At 43.1% G+C, this 16001-nt stretch overlaps 1 protein-coding gene across 1 annotated transcript; it reads right to left on the reverse strand.

The window, feature by feature from the left end:
- Window positions 1-5728: 5728 nt before the first annotated feature.
- LOC141739237 (heterochromatin-associated protein MENT-like) lies at window positions 5729-14398 on the reverse strand. Its single transcript, XM_074576090.1, has 8 exons — window positions 14345-14398; window positions 12864-13040; window positions 11866-11952; window positions 11334-11471; window positions 10703-10820; window positions 9858-10000; window positions 8334-8501; window positions 5729-7245 (listed from the first exon to the last, which is right to left on the reverse strand). The coding sequence occupies exons 2-8, from the start codon at window positions 13029-13031 to the stop codon at window positions 6835-6837; spliced, it is 1233 nt and encodes a 410-aa protein (XP_074432191.1). The 5' UTR covers window positions 13032-13040; window positions 14345-14398; the 3' UTR covers window positions 5729-6834.
- Window positions 14399-16001: the final 1603 nt, after the last annotated feature.

Consider the following 16001-nt stretch of genomic DNA (forward strand, 5'->3'; position numbering starts at 1 on the left):
CTTCTCCTCTCAATCATCTGCTTTCAGAACTTAGAGAGAGAGATCTCCTCAATTCAAGGCCACAGTTAGTGGGTGTATATCCTGAAACGTGAAGACCAGTATGCCCACAGGTGTCTTTCACAACCTTGGTGTTTGGCCTGCAGAAAAGTAGGAATTGCAGAAAGAATTGAACCACCCTGCGTCGACAAGGGACATGTTGAAATAATTTTACAGCTTCCTTTTCTTTTTATGCTACGAACAGGGGTGATGAATAGAAAATAATCTCAAAGATATGGCTAAAAGGGAATATTGAAATAGGCTGTTAGTCTCATTCATCCTGTGGTCAAATTTGAGAGGGGAAGGATTTGAATACTTGTGGCCCTCAGGTCACATAAAGCCCTTATTTTTTGTTTGTTTGGTTTTTTTATATATATTTTTACTCTTGTGTTTCAGAAAGCAGATCACAAAGGAAGCTCAGAAGGTATTTACACAGTCACCTAAAATAAGTGATGAAATAAGAGCGGACGCTTGACTCCTTTGGACTTCTGAATGTTGCTTTGAGACCGCTGCTTCTAGCAGAGGAGGTGAAGGTGCTTTAGATACCTACAGGCCCTGCACTGTACGGGCTTATTACTCCTCTGTGATGAATTGAGAGAGTTTGGACCATCTACTGCTTGGCTTGAAAAACTGCTTGGAAGCTTTGCTTGTAATTATTTCTTTTACTGAGAATACTGTTTGTCGTATTGGAGTAGAGAGCCAGACAGCAGAATGTGTAAAATTGGAGATCAGGAAAGGTATAATACAAAGGAGTTACGAGTACACAAATGTTTTACCTTAAACCAGTGTAATTAGCAATTCTACTGTTTTCCTCTGCTTTTATCTTTGTGACTTACACTGCACTGATAGATTTCCTTTCTGATCATGTCTTTTCTGCTATGTTTATAGTTAGTTAGGAACGGCCTCTGCCCACTAGTATGACACATGCAGAGTAAACCAATTACCAGCATGTAGTTAACTTATACAGAAAAAGGATCAGTATAAAGAATACAAGTCTGTATTTTGAATGAGAATTACATTTTTGTGCTTATATTCACTTCAAATCTCACTGGTACGTATGTCATACAAGGTTTCATACTTGTGCCTCTCTTTTTTCACGCATTTTGTTTTTAAGTGTGTGCAGTTTTTGTGCCTGAAATACCCATCTTATTTTCTTGCTTCAGAAGTGTATTAGACACTATTATATTTAGTTATGTGCTTAAGAAATTTTGCTGCTATGTATCTGAAACTGCTGTTGTCTATGTTTTAGCTAAATGAATAGGAGAAGAAAATAAAAGGAAACAGTTAGTGGTACTACAAGCTACAAAGATTGGCCAAAAATACAGGAAAATGAAGAAAGCGTTCCCAAACTGTGTAGACACTCTTTGTGGTATATTCCAGCTGCTGCAAGATCCTGTTTAGTAAAAGAGAGTGCAGTTTCATAGGGGATCAAATTGGCCAAAGAAGAGGTGTTCTTGGTTTTGCTGTGCCAGATGGAAATAGTGAGAAGAAATAGCGAATTGTTGCAACAGGAAAGGCAGAAACAAAGTTTCACAGCATCACAAGGCCTGACATTGACCTCAAATGGCTTGACCTGGGACAAACGGTCATAAAAAGTCTTTTGATAAAACCAGTCATTTTCCTCCGGCATACTGTTGAAGTCATTTTGACCTTTTTTGAAGCCATCTTTCATCCCCATCTTGCTCAGCGTAGGTGTAAGGTTACATCTTTCTGCCTATTTGATTGTTGTACTCCCATACCTGTACTTTGTAAATGGTCCACTCTGAGTGGACTACTTGGGCATTTCTTGAAGATCAGTTTTCTTTCAGTTACATCTAGTAAAAATCATCACAATTTAAAATTATTGCTAGACTAAGTCCAATTATGAACTTTTATTGTGCAGGAAATCCAGTTCAGACGTGTCAGACACCAAGCTGAGTGGTGTGGTCGACAAGCCAGAGGGATGGGATGTCAGCCAGAGGGACCTGGATGGGCTAGAGAGGTGGACCTGAGCAAACCTCATGAAGTTTAAGAAGGCCAAGTGCAAGGTCCTACACTGGGGTCGGGACAATCCTCATTATCAATACAGGCTGGGGGATGATGTGATAGAGAGCAGCCCTGCGGAAAAGGACTTGAGGGTACTGCTGGATGAAAAGCTGGACGTGAGCCAACAGTGTACACTTGCAGCCCAGAAGGCCAATTGCATCCTGGGTGGCATCAAAAGAACTGTGGCCAGCAGATCGAGGGAGGTGATTCTGCCTCTCTACTCTGCTCTCATGAGACCCCACGTGGAGTACTGTGTCCAGCTCTGGAGCCCTCAGCACAAGAAGGACATGGACCTGTTGGAGTGGGTCCAGAGGAGGGCCACAAAGATGATCAAAGGGCTGGAGCACCTCTCCTATGAAGACGAGCTGAGAGAGTTGGGGTTGTTCAGCCTGGAGAAGAGAAGGCTCCAGGGAGACCTTATAGCAGCCTTCCAGTACCTGAAGGGGGCCTACAAGAAAGCTGGGGAGGGGCTGTTTGCAAGGGCATGTAGCGACAGGACGAGGGGCAATGGTTTTAAACTAGAGCAGGGTAGGTTTAGATTAGACATTAGGAAGAAGTTCTTTACAATGAGGGTGGTGAGACACTGGAACAGGTTGCCCAGAGAGGTGGTGGAACCCCCATCCCTGGAGACATTCAAGGCCAGGCTTGATGAGGCTCTGAGCAACCTGAGCAACCTGATCTAGTTAACCATGTCCCTGTTTACTGTAGGAGGGTTGGACTAGATGACTAGATGACCTTTAGAGGTCCCTTCCAACCCAACACATTCTGTGATTCTATGATTAATGCTATGTCCTCCAGGAAGAAAATGAGAGCCAATATCACATCTGTTGCAAAGGACTAGGCTGTAACATTTTTAAAGGGATTTTCTTGTGCCTGTTACTGATGGCAGAACAAAACCTTAAAAACTATGGATGCATTTTCATTTCAGTTCTAGAGCAAGGGAGGGTTTTATTCTGTGTCCTTGTCTTGAATACTAACAATACACTAGCACACCAGTTTTTATTATTCTGTGCTGTGTCTGCCAGTTCTGCTTGTCATGAGGTCAGCTACCACAGAGGTGCCAGGGATTATTTTATGATGCTGAGATTTGCACTGGGAGACAGAAGCCCCATCTTTCATTGTAGGATAAACTGAAAGCATGTTAATGTAATGTGTCTTGACAGGCATAGAATCACTAGGTGACACGCAGTCCATGATGACAATGTGTTTGTATTGAGGCTTATCTCAGTACTTTCCCATAGATACTTCCTTCTTTAGTTTTCAAAGTCCTGGGACCTTTCCAGGAGGAGTTCGTGGACCTGAAATTTTGATGATACAGAACAAACCCAGGGTTTCTTGAAAGAAGTTATTTGGAAAAGCAGTCATGTAGCACCTATTATTTGGCTACCTTTGAGTATTTTAGAAAGATGAGTGCAACGTGCACTAGCTGACCCTGCTTGCATAAGGGGTTGAACCAAATGAGCTCAAGTGGTCACTTCTAGCCTGGGCGATTCTGTGGTTCAGGCTGTGTTAGCCTGACTTGAGAGCCAGACACTAGTTACCACGAGAATAGTACAGGGAGGCACAAATGAAGCAGTTTCCAGTGTTGCTTGGAATAGATGAGCTCTAACGAGTGTTCTCCTCTGGATGGATTCCTTTCCTTCTCTTTCACCCTTTTTACCTGCATCCCAAGTTTGTCTTATACTGGAAGGTGTGCTCTTTGGCATCATCGCCCAAGCAAAGCTGAGATTGGGAGCAGCTTGATACTAAAACCAGCCTGTTTGACCCTTTGCAGCTCTCACCAGCTGGCGGACACCATGCTATAGTTCCTTGGAGAGCTTCAGAGGTATTGCTTGGCAGGGCCCTGCAGTGTGGAATGAGTGAGGGGATGCACAAAAATTAGCATGGGAAGGCCTTTTGTTTGGTTCGGCATGGCACTCTTCCTACCTCCTTGGGCAACTTTTGCTTTTACATGTCCCAGTAATTGGGAATACACACAGCAGAGAGATAGGATTAACATGCTACAAGACTAAGAATTAACATGCTTACCACCCTGATGAGTCTTTGGTGGCCAGCCGTCATGCAGGTGGAGGAGGGCTGGTCTTTGTTGCTCCCTAGAAGAGACTCAGCCTTGATGTTGCTACATGTTGCCTCCCAATTCTGATTTTATTTTTTCTAAATTGCGATTTTCTACCTCCTCATGCAAGTGTTTCTCCTCCTGAGGCCTTGCTATGCTGACTATTCCATCCTGACAATAACTTCTCTGTGTTTTTACTTTTCTTGTTTTGCATAGCCTTCACTTGTGTGCTTTTCCACACCTAAACAATAAACTTCTTAGTAAAGCTGAGTCAGTAGCACACAACTGGGCTGCACCAAGGTAGGTCCTGGATGACAGACAGCTGAACCCTGAGCTGCGGGTTACGGACAGGGGAGGGCACTGATTTTAGCAGCAGTACTTTGTACAGGGAAGAAGATGCAGGTATACTTTGTTGGGTGGAGATGTATTTCTAAATACAGTAGCTTTTGGGGAGGTGGAGTGAGTTGTAATTACAGGTGGAATTTTGCTGAGGGTAAATGTTTTTACAGGACCGCCCTCCTGCATTCAATATTGTTGCCTTAGATAATGTTCTCTGACATGTGGTTACTGAATTCCACAATGGCTACAAAGTTTTATACTATTCCTCAAGGCCACAGGAGAGCACAACTGCTGCCCTCCCAAGCCAGGAGGCTTCGCTTCCAGCAGAGGGAACTGATGTTGCCAGTGCAGCATTGCTTGTTCACTACTGTACAGGGCAAAAGGGATGTTTGGAAGCTGTTTTTCTGGGCTGTAGGCTCTAAGTCAGACTTTTTAATTCTAGTGTGTTGTGACATGAAAGCAAGCCTGCTGAGTAGGTCCCAGGAGGTAAGATAGTGCAACAAGCAATGGTCAAAAATGGGAAACCGAATGCTTAAAAAGAAAAGTCCAAATGTGTGAGCCAGTACAGGCAGGACACAGGAACAACCACAAAACCACAGATGAGATGCAAAGAGTAAATTTATTTTTGTTACCTCACCAACCAGGGGACCTCTGAAGCAGCACCCAGGCAGAGTCACACAAGCCAGGACGCAGGCACCGCCGAGCTCGGTCGTGCTAGAGGATCGACGAACCTGCTGTTTTCACCTGTATATCAGGGATTCGTGCAGGCGTAGTTTACCACTGTGCTTTGCTCTTTCCGACTGCAGGGCAGGAACATCAAGCATGTTTGATAGGGTGCCGCTAAGTCTTATCTGTGTTATCTAAATGCAGATGTTCTACTTGTCCAACATACAAGGCTACATGACAATCAGTATGATGTATGTGTTTTTTGACACCCCAGCTGCAAGTCAATTGAGCATGTTTACAATCTTTCTCGCCAATCCGCCATTATTTTCTCAAAAATGCATTGACTCAGTGGGCAAAAGCTTGCTCAACACAGTGTTTAATTTGATCTGATATGTTTAGTAAAGGCCTAGGATAACATGCTGAATAATGGTGGTTTTGGGGCTGTTTGAAGACTAGTGGGAATAAGGCACTAAGTACGTCAGCTTTGTCAATGGGGTGGATGAAGTGGTTAATTTGGAATGGCGAGAATGGAAATGTGCTCTAACCTTGCATCTTACATGATGCTCTAAGAAAAGCAGGTAAATGAGTGTCCTGAATAGCACAAATGCAACTCCAAGTTCCTTTATTGGATTAAATGCAGATCATGGTAAAATATGAAGTAAAGCATCATTCAAAATCTCACTGACATTTCTGTCAATGCCACGACTATCTTTACAGAGATGCACTCATAAATTGCATAATTCATCATAAATGATTACATAAATCATACATTAATCTATGAAACAGGTATGTGCAGATATTAGCCAGGAAACAGGTGTAATTAGGTTAAATGAAAAAGATGAAGCAGATTTGAATTCTGGATATTTTAGATGGCATATCAATAAGAGATAGTAAGAAGCATGTTGCTCATAGTTTTCTTAGTATTTTTGCTGGTTAGAACTCTCAGCAACCTTAACCTACAAAGTTTAGAAAAATGAGGAAAAATTGCTAGGTAATTAGAAGTCAGAGATTAAAAGTTAGGGAGTGGACCATTTTCCCTCGCTGCCTCATTTTTTCATGAAGCTGCAAGGGCAAGAGAGAATGAATGTAATGTGTCTGTATACACGCAGTGAGACAGGGAAGGTGAGGGGCATTTTGAGATTATTCCGGGTTTGTACTAAATTTTGTTAATTTCCAACAGTCATTTGAAAGGAACATAAGGAAACTGCGTTGTAATGCAAGTGCATGTTTCTCAGTGAGAAAAAGAGAGCATATAGATGTCTGCAAGTTCTTTTTTTTTTTTTCTTTCAGGGTTTTTTTCCTTTCTGGGAGATAAAAGAGGATGAACTGCATTCCCCCTGAAGGCAGCACTTGGCGTGGGGCTAGATGATGGCCTGTGTACAGAGAGCTTTCGTGGCTCCGCCTTACTCTCAAAGAGCAAAGCCAGAAGAGCAGGTTTGATGCAAGTGAGCAGAATTCTGCACTCTCTTTTCTGTGGAGCACTGTCTCATTAGAATAATGGAAAGGAGCAGTAGAGGGACAGTCTCTGAGGCACAGAAAGGTCTCTGGTTGCTGCCTTACTTTGGCAGGGGAGGAAAAGGGGGAAGAGAGAAAAGGGACGTGCACTTTCACTACCTATGGCTACATGGCTTAAGGTTGAGCTTTTAAAACTGCAGTTCACATTTTTCCATTGAAGAGTGAACTTTGGGTGCTGTCTGGGAGCAAGTAATAACTCATTCTAGGGGAGAGCAGAATCTGCCAAAAAAGAGGATGCTCTTGGATTTGTTGTGTCTGATGAAGAAGTGGAAAGGGTGGTCAGCCTTAAATTGCAGAGCATGGCTGACATTTGTACTTGTAAATAGTATGCTTACAGCAGAAGCAGCAGCTGCCTCAGTGCCTTTCTCATCAACTGCAACAAAAGACTTGTGCAAAACTTTGGAGATCAGCATATCACCCTTAGCCATTCCACTGAAATCAGCATTGATGCTGAAGGCACTGTGCATTCCCATGCTGATCAGTTTATCGCTGAGGTCATATTTCTCTTCCACTGTGAACTTAGGGAGGTACAGATCCACAAGAGTCTCAGTCATCTTCTTGGAATCAGTCCATTCGGACAGCTTCTCATACGTCAGTTCTCTCTCCAGCTATCATTTAAGAAAGAGAAGGAATTTGATGCTTGCAAGGAAAAAAACAATTAACTATGAATTAATCAATTTTATGGCAATGTAATGAATTAAGCAGTTTTTAAATTACAAATTTAACATTTAGCTGAAAGCATGAAATATAAATTGGTTTTACTGATGACGAGGGTCAGGGTGTGCAACACACATTTGAGACTTAATGTTGCAAGGTTTTGAGCACCACCCCTGCCAAATTCATTGCAAAAGAAAGACGGGGAACTAAACACCTGCAGCTGCCATCCCCTGAGGTAGTTCTTTCTTCTCTTTTAATTCAGGCTTGATGTGAAGGAAATTGCTGGGAGATTGCCAGCTGTGTGGCAGGTGGTTTGGTCCAGTTCCATAGAAATAGGTGTTATTGCACTTATTTCTTTGGCAATTTTAAAACAAACTGCTTGCAGCAAAATCTTCCACTGCCACTCTGTGTCCTGCGCACTATGTCACCAGGGTTCAGCTCAGATCAAAGGGAGGAGAGCAATCAATGCTATTCATGACATGATAGGCGCCAAGAATTTAACAATCTTGCAACTGTAGTAACTAGAATGGCAGATCTCATTATTGTAGCAAATGCAGTCTCACCAAAATCCAAGCTTTTCAGACAGCAAACAAATGGGGTGGGGGGTGGGGAAGGGGCAAACAGCATGAGAACAAGACCGTGAGTAAACTTCCAGGCCATGGAGAAGAGGTGTCCAAGTGTCTGATAGCTCAGGAAGAGGCTGTGAGTACTTGTGCAGTACTGTCCTTCCTGAACCTGCAGTGAAGGGAGATTTAACCCTCACAGATCATGTAGGACTGGGTGTCAGTCGTGAGGCTGTTGAAGAGCTAAGCATCTGGTCATGCACAGTGCTGACTCTTCAATTCTTAGCAAACTATGGGCACTCAGTGCGGAGGAACTTTCTTGGGATTGGATAGGTGTTAAAGGAAGTTAATTCAGCTAGTGGAGGGGACGAGACAGCATGTGCTCCGGGGGAGAGATATAGTCACCAGCCTGTCCCTTTTTTTTTTTTTTTAATGACTGGGTGGTGAGACAAAATGGATGTAGCATACTTTTTTACCTGTTCGAGACCCGTAGTGCTGTCTTTGATGTCATCGGGAAGGAGGATGAACATACTGAGTTCATGTTTCACATATGGCAACTCAATCATTTTGAAATTCATTGTTTCCATGATGAGAACTGGAAATGTATCTCTCATGTGCATCATCTTCACAGGCTTGGTCTTGTTCTGTAAAATATTTGCTTGTAAGTAAGAAATCATTCCTTGAAAGGAAGGATGTTGATGACTCAGTTCAGTGGAGGGAGAGGAAACTTTTGTAAACAGCCTTTATATCAGTGACTTGTCATTCATTTTCCAAAGCTTTTCTTGACTGAACAATATTGCTTATTTTGGTGTTTGTACCAGAGTATTTCGTTGAGGGATGAACTAACTGATTTTTATCTTCTCCCCAAAATGTGCACAGCAACGCACAGAGGAGGGAGGAAGAGAGTTAGAAAAGTCTGCAAGGATTAGGGGGATGGAGCAGGTATGGGATATTGTCTTAAAACACTACAGCAGAGAAACAGCTATGGTTTAAGAGCGCGAGTGTTGTGCAGTTTTTCTGTGATCTCCTCTCTCTGGCAATAAAAAGTGATTAGTTGATTGCTCTTTATGTCACAGCCCTTAATAGAAGATAACATTAATGCCTGAGCAAAGGGCCTCATGATGAGGGGAGTTCTTGGCAAGCCGTCAACTTTTCAGGATTATGTAACCTTTCTTAACATGTACGTCCCTTTATTCAGGGAAGCAGACAACGTATAGATGCTAATCTAAAGAGGGTAGATTTAGATTAGATACTAGGAAGAAATTCTTTACTGTGAGGGTGGTGAGGCACTGGAACAGGTTGCCCAGAGAAGTTGTGGAGGCCGCATCCCTGGAAGTGTTCAAGGCCAGGCTGGATGGGGCTTTGAGCAGCCTGGTCTAGTGGGAGGTGTCCCTGCCCATGGCAGGGGGTTGGAACTAGGCGATCTTTAAGGTCCCTTCCAACTCTAACCATTCTACAATTCTATGATTAGGCAGAAGCTACAGTTCGTGGAAATTGCCCTGAGCTCTTGTCTGTTGATGTGAATTCATGGACATTTCTTCTGGATACATGCCATTAACATTTTGTCTAGTCTTGCCCAACCATGCACCCTTTCAGAGTACCCCGTTGCAGCTGTATTTGAGCAGGTATGTTTGTGCCTGGCTAGGCTGCTCCGCACAGAGCCCTGGGTACCATACTCACCCATGACGCAGCAGGGATTTCCTGTCCATGAAGCTTGGACTCTCAGAATCACGTTCCCACAATCTAGCCCTTTTAGCACTGTTTTACAAAAAGGTTTTAAGTGACTCTAGTGCTTTTGGAAATGCAGCTCATTAACATTTACCTGAGCAGCATCTTAATGTTGCAGCAAGCTGAGCACTGACACATTTTGCTGTAACCAACTTTTCACAGAGAGTCTAGTTACCACAGGGATACCTAAAAGACTTACGAAATGGAAAGATTTCAGCAGTAGCTGTTGCCACCATGCTGTTTACGGTAAAAAGGATACCAGAGGCGCTTACCTTGCTTAGTCGGAAGGGTTGCATATCTGTATTTTCTGCCTGAAATTTCACTTCCCATTCTGCCTTGAAGTAAATGGCATTTACCAGAATCAGCTTGGTGGAGTTTATCACATCTCGTGAACCCAGAAAATTCTTGATTTTGCCTTTTGAAATCGGAACAGTCAGGTTTCAATCCAATGTACCACAGTGAGCATGTGAATTAATTGATTTTTATCTCAGTTCAACTCCTTGGTGAAAATCTCCATGCCTCAGTGTCCTGCTCCCTAAAATACTCCCCTGACATAAATCAATTAGTTTGCTTACAGTTTCCAAAGCTGTTTGCTGCCCGGTTCTCCTGGCTAGCTGATGGGGATTGACTCCTTCCCCCAAAACTGTCACAGCAACTAGAAGCAGAAAGCCATGTGCTGACTCGCCAGCTGGTTACACCAGATGAAAGGAGGCCAGCACCTCTGGCCAGTGCAGGATGGTACAGCTAGGTAGGCATCCCCACCCAGCTTGGAGCTCATTGGTGGGCAGAGGTGTTTCTCCCCTCTGTCCGTTCTGCCTGTGGTGCATGGGTGCAGTGCCAGGGCAGCAGCTGTGCTTGAAGACCAGCTGATGCAGAGCACAGCGGAGTTGATGGGAGTCTCCCCAAGCTGCTCACTGGGGTCTGCATCAGGTATTTGAAGCTGCTTAAGGGTGCTGCTCTTTCTCTGTCCTCCCACTGCACCTCTGCTCATGGTCCGCATTGGAGGGCAGGACCTGGCTGCTGCAGTAGCATGTGGGGAAGCAAGGGCATCTGCCCAAGGGAAATGGCAGGCTGGCTTAATAGGAGAGTAAAGATGTCAGAGTTGAGCTCAGCTTACCCTCAGTTTGTTTTTCAACCCAAGTGTTGATTTCCTTTCTGGATTGGTCCGGTGCAGTCTTAAAGTTAACCTTGCGTGGCTCTGCTTTGTAGTAGTTCTTACTGAGTTGTATGTACATCTGACAAATAGCAAAAAGAAAAAAAAAAAAAAAGTTCTATACCATGCTGGATTTTTCAGTTCCAAAGGGAATTTGTTAGCTCTTGGACATTTTGATAGCTTCTTGGGGCCAGAGGACTGCAGGATCTTCCTTGTTACTCTCGGTTAGGCTGTGAGTTAACAGTTAAGAAATAACCAAAGGACAGAAAATTCCCTTCTTTTGTTCCTGCTTTTATTTGGAGAAGTAAGGAAGGCTGTGCGCATCCCATGGGTGTGCTTATTTTAATGTCTTGTTTACAATTACATATATTGGGGGTTCCAATAATAAAGCTATATTGCATGAAAAGGAATCCCTACACTACAGTCAAAGGGCAATGCATCCTTAAATACTGTGAGCAGACCGACTGGTATTTTACAGTTAAGTTTATCACTGGAATCTAGGGTCAGCTTCAAACCCGTTCTGTTAATGACAAGTAATTAAAATGATAAATATTTTTTCACACCTTTTCTTACTCCTCTGGGAGATTCAACTTACAGGCAATAATGGGAAGGTTTTTTCCACGTAAATGCAGTTGGCACTTTTCAGTGAGTAGCTGCTTCTGGGTTTGTTAATGGCAGTCAGGAGCTCTTTGAAGCCAGAATGGATACCTTCAGCTTGCTTGTGCTCAGGATCCTTGGAAAGAGAAACCATGCATTCAGCAATTGCATTTTTGCATAAAATTTTCAAAACATGCTAAAAGTGATCTATCTGGGAGAGGGATTTGGGTTCCTCTCTTTCTTTTTATTTTTCCAAGTTTACCATCACTGCAGTTTGCAGGGTTCTGTTTATGACTGGATTAACTGATTTGCCATATAGCAAACCTTCCAGATTGTCCCAGCAACTTGTCCTTCCGTGCTTCTTGGAGTCTAAGTGAGTGAAAGGAACTGAACTTGAACCTGTTGTGATGTATGTTTGGGTTCGTACTTTAAAGAGGGGGGCAGACAAGAAATACTGGGCTTCTAAAACTGCATCTGGATATTTTGATTCTGGAGATTCTTTATCTTTGGATTTCAGTTCTAATAGATACCAATTTTCTTCTCTTTGGTCTCCCCCGAGAAGGTCTGGCCGCAGAAGAAGAGCCTTCAGCTCCTGCTGCTTGAGTGAAATGAAGAACCTGCAAGTAGAGTTTCCAAAGGTAAGAAAGAGGCCTGAAGGAACTGCTGTTATTTAAAGCCAAACGGGGATCAAATAGTTGTCTTTTTTTTCTCCATATGATAACTCACTATGCTGTCTGCTGCATAGGTGACTAATCAAATGGATGCTGAAGCTGCAGTATACATAAATCCCATAGGGTAACAATGAGTAGCACTGTCTCCCTCCCCGAGCACCAATGCAGTGCTCCTGTCTGCACACCACAAGGCTGAACTCCCTTCCACAGAGCTGTTGCTCTCAGCAATAGAAATGCGTTTGTGCAAACCCAGATGATTCTACTCATGATACTGGCACAAAGGCATCTGAACAGGAGTGAGAGCTGGGCAGGACCGGGCACCGCAGCTCCCTCTGAGCCAGTAATGTGCCCATGTGGCATTAGCAAGGATTGGGTCGAGGGTTGTGGAGATACCAAAGCCCTTCCTGTTTTCCTGCTGGATTGCCAGGCAGTTGTTTTGGAAAGCATAAATCAAAATAGAAAGATGCATCCTGGCCAGGAGAGAGGGGGAGGGTGCTAGAATCTGCAAGCCTCCTGCCGATTAGTTAGGAGCTACTGGCATCAGCTGTTTGCTTCTTAAAGGGAGTATCCCAATCATAGAATCATAGGATAAATTAGAAGGTGCAGAATAATTTAGAAGAAGTCGGGTTCAGAGAACATCTGTGCTCAGCATGTGATACTCACAGGACACTTTCTTTTGGTGGAGAAGTGGGGGACCTGCTATGAAATGAGTAAAATTTGTCATTCGCTTGTTACATTCTGTAGTCTGCCTTGATTCCTTGTCACTGTGGTGACAAAATTTTCTGTCTATCACTGAATTTGCAGCGAATACAGGATCTGGGTATTGTATGAGGAGTATGCTTCATAGAGCAACCTACCATTGCCATCTCTGTTGCTGTATTGCCTTTTGCACCTAGGTACGTCAGAGCCAGAGCAGATGATATACTCCAAGGGGAAAAGAAAATGTTTTTGCCCTTGTTGGTCTCATTCAGCTTGTTGAAAAGATCAACTGTAAACTTGCCGACTGATGCCGAGACCAGTTCCATTGCTACAACCTGGAAAGAGGCAACAGACAGAATCGTACTATTTGAATGTTTAAAATTATGTACACGCTGCATATTAGTGAGAACTGTTACGTGTGCAGTACAATACATTGGCACGCACTAAAACTAATAGCCTACTTGTGTGTTTTATCTTCCACACAGACACTGTTTGCCACATTTTAGGAGCAGCAATTTCTTTTAGGTTTTTTGTTGTCCAGAAAATGTTTTCCTGTAATTGTACATATGTCCTCTTTTATATGTCTGCAGTTTTCTTCGTGTTTCTTTCTGCCTTTGTTTTTCAACAATGTGCAGACTTGTACCCTGTGCATTTTTCTTCCTTTTCATCCTTAACTAATGATTTATCAAAGTAATGTTCCCAGGGGAATTTAAATGCAGTTTTAGTACATAGGTTCACAACACGCCTAAATTTCACACTATTTCATTTTGTATCTGTATAGAATTGAGAGCTGACACTGAGAAAGAATTTAGGCATAATTCTTAGGCTCCTGTGCTTTTCCTCGCCAGCCACCTATTCTGAGTAGTATCACGAATAGCAAAGCTGTTATTTGCTTTTAGGGTGATGGAGTTTTATTCATGGTGTGTACCTATCACCTCTTCTGTATGTTCCAGCAATTTTATTTTCCCAGAAACTGACAGATTCCTTGAAGTTATAAGTATTCCAGACTTAAAGATATCTGCCCAGTAGTACCTCCCTCATGCTGTTTTCCAGTCAAAAGACCAGAAATTTTGTTCTTGTTTTTATTAAGATTTATATCTATGGAATGGAACTACAGAAATTGTGGGTCAATTTCTGAAGTCTACAGGTATTTTTCAAGTATTTGGTTGCCAAACCACTACAGTTCTGGCAGTCAGTGTTCTGTCAGTACCAAATCCATACCACAGAGTGATTTTCTCTCCTTGGAGAACACAACCAAGAGAACATCTGGATGCTAATGAATACTCCTAATGAATACTCCTTTGAGTCCCTGGCCTGACAATGTGCAGTGCTGTGCCTTTGCAGAATGAAAATGGCTTTTTCTTCACCTGAAGTATGCGACTCCTTTATCAAACTGAAGTTTTTTATTAATAAGATAGTTACTGCCCTAAGAAAACTTCCCTTCTTGTGATCAGTTCTGCCCCAAATTAGCAGTTTTCCTTAGCCTCGCTTACTCTAAGGACTGACATCTAGAAAAACATGAAGCAAGAATAATGCACTATAACACTGGTATATTATAATTTACCTGTACAGTCATGCAAGCCACAGATCGCCTTTTAAAAGCATCAGAAAAGTTACTTAAATTGGTTTAAATACTTACCTCTAATCCTGTGAGAGAGAAGACTTGGGTCTTATCCTCGGTCAGGTCCAGTGTTTGTGTGTTAAGCAATGACTAGGTTTAGAAATATAGTACTGCTTGCACCTCCCTTTCCTTCTCACCTACACCCAAATTTAGAAATATAGTACTGCTTGCACCTCCCTTTCCTTTTCTCCTACATCCAGGTTGTTTCTGCCTACCCAAAGCTCATTTCTGCCAAATCCCCAAAAGATCTTATGTAATTTTTTCCTCCCTGTTGACCTTGTCGCTGTTCAGTTTCAGACATTTCAAAGGGACAATGGAATTAAAATCTCAGCTCTATTGTTACACCACAATAGTCTACCCAGAGGATAGCAGAACAGTTCCCCCATTCCAATGGTCTTCTGGTGTTGTGGAGACAACTGGTCTGTTGTTTAAAATAAATGACTAGTAAAAAGGTTACACAACTAGAATGCTTGTTTTTGCTTTCTGGATGTAGGCAGATATTGTAGGCCTGATTCTCCTCTCTGGTTGTGTGCAGCTCTGACTCCTGGGTTTCAAATGTGGTAAGTCAGCATAAAATGTCAAGCTTACTGATTAAATTAGACACTGGGAGTCCAGCTTCAGACTGAAGATCATTAGCAGCATAGACAGAGGCAAAACCATGAAGGACCATTCAGGGTAAGGGATGGACACCCCAGTGGCTGTGTTGATGAAGAAATCTCGTTGCAGCCATGGCTGGGAGTCATTTGAGAGAAATGCTGCAAAACACTAAATTAGCGCACAATACTAACTCACATGTAGTGAAGGAGGGCAAGGACTGAAACAACCCCACTGGGTGGGCTCGAGCAGGCATGCAGTGAAAAAATACTACAGGGGCAAACATGGCACAGTAGTTTTCACTGCAGTCTCAAAACAGAGCCGGGTTGCTGTTGGGTGGTGGAAGAAAGAGAAGGTGGCGGCAACAACTGCAAAGACCCTGGGGGACAGGGGAAAGGGAATGGAGGAAGGGAAGGAAACTGTACTGTGTGCTAAGCATTTTGCTGCAAGCCTGATTACAGGAACAGAGTGGGTTAAGCATTCTAAAAAGTGGCAGAAATCAATGTTGTGCAAGGCAATGAAGAAATGCCAGTAATTAAACAAGTGTTGTTTTTAGTATGATGAGTAAGTCCTCAAGAAATCAGTATAGGAGAAAGGTCAACTGAATGGTTAGGTGGTGGGAAAGCCCAAGCCAGGAGACTCCAAGTCTCAAACAAGTATGCTGAGAGTGAGCAAGCTAGCTCCCTCTGGTAGTCGAGAAACAAGGATGCCAGGCAGGATGAGAAAAGGAGGTGGCAAAGCAGAATGGCTGTTGACAAGAGAGAGAAAATCATACACATTAATTGAAAGGGACATCCAGAGGTCAACCTCCTTCTTGGAGCAGGGCCATCAGTAGATAAGGTCAGCCACAGCCCGTTGGAGAATGGAGAATCCCCAACCTTTCTGGGCAACCTTCTCCAGTGCTGTGCTGTTCATCCCGGGAAAAGGTTGTTCCCTAATGTGCAACTCACTCTTCAAGTATGATGGCCATTGTGACTTGGTAATGATCTGGCACTTCCAAGAGGGACGTTAACTCTGTCATCTTTGCAATCATGCTTTAAATAGTTGAAGGAGACAGAAAAGGTGACTCACATTTCCATTG

The sequence above is a fragment of the Larus michahellis genome, chromosome 2, assembly GCF_964199755.1.
Source record: "Larus michahellis chromosome 2, bLarMic1.1, whole genome shotgun sequence".
NCBI classification, from domain to species: domain Eukaryota; kingdom Metazoa; phylum Chordata; class Aves; order Charadriiformes; family Laridae; genus Larus; species Larus michahellis.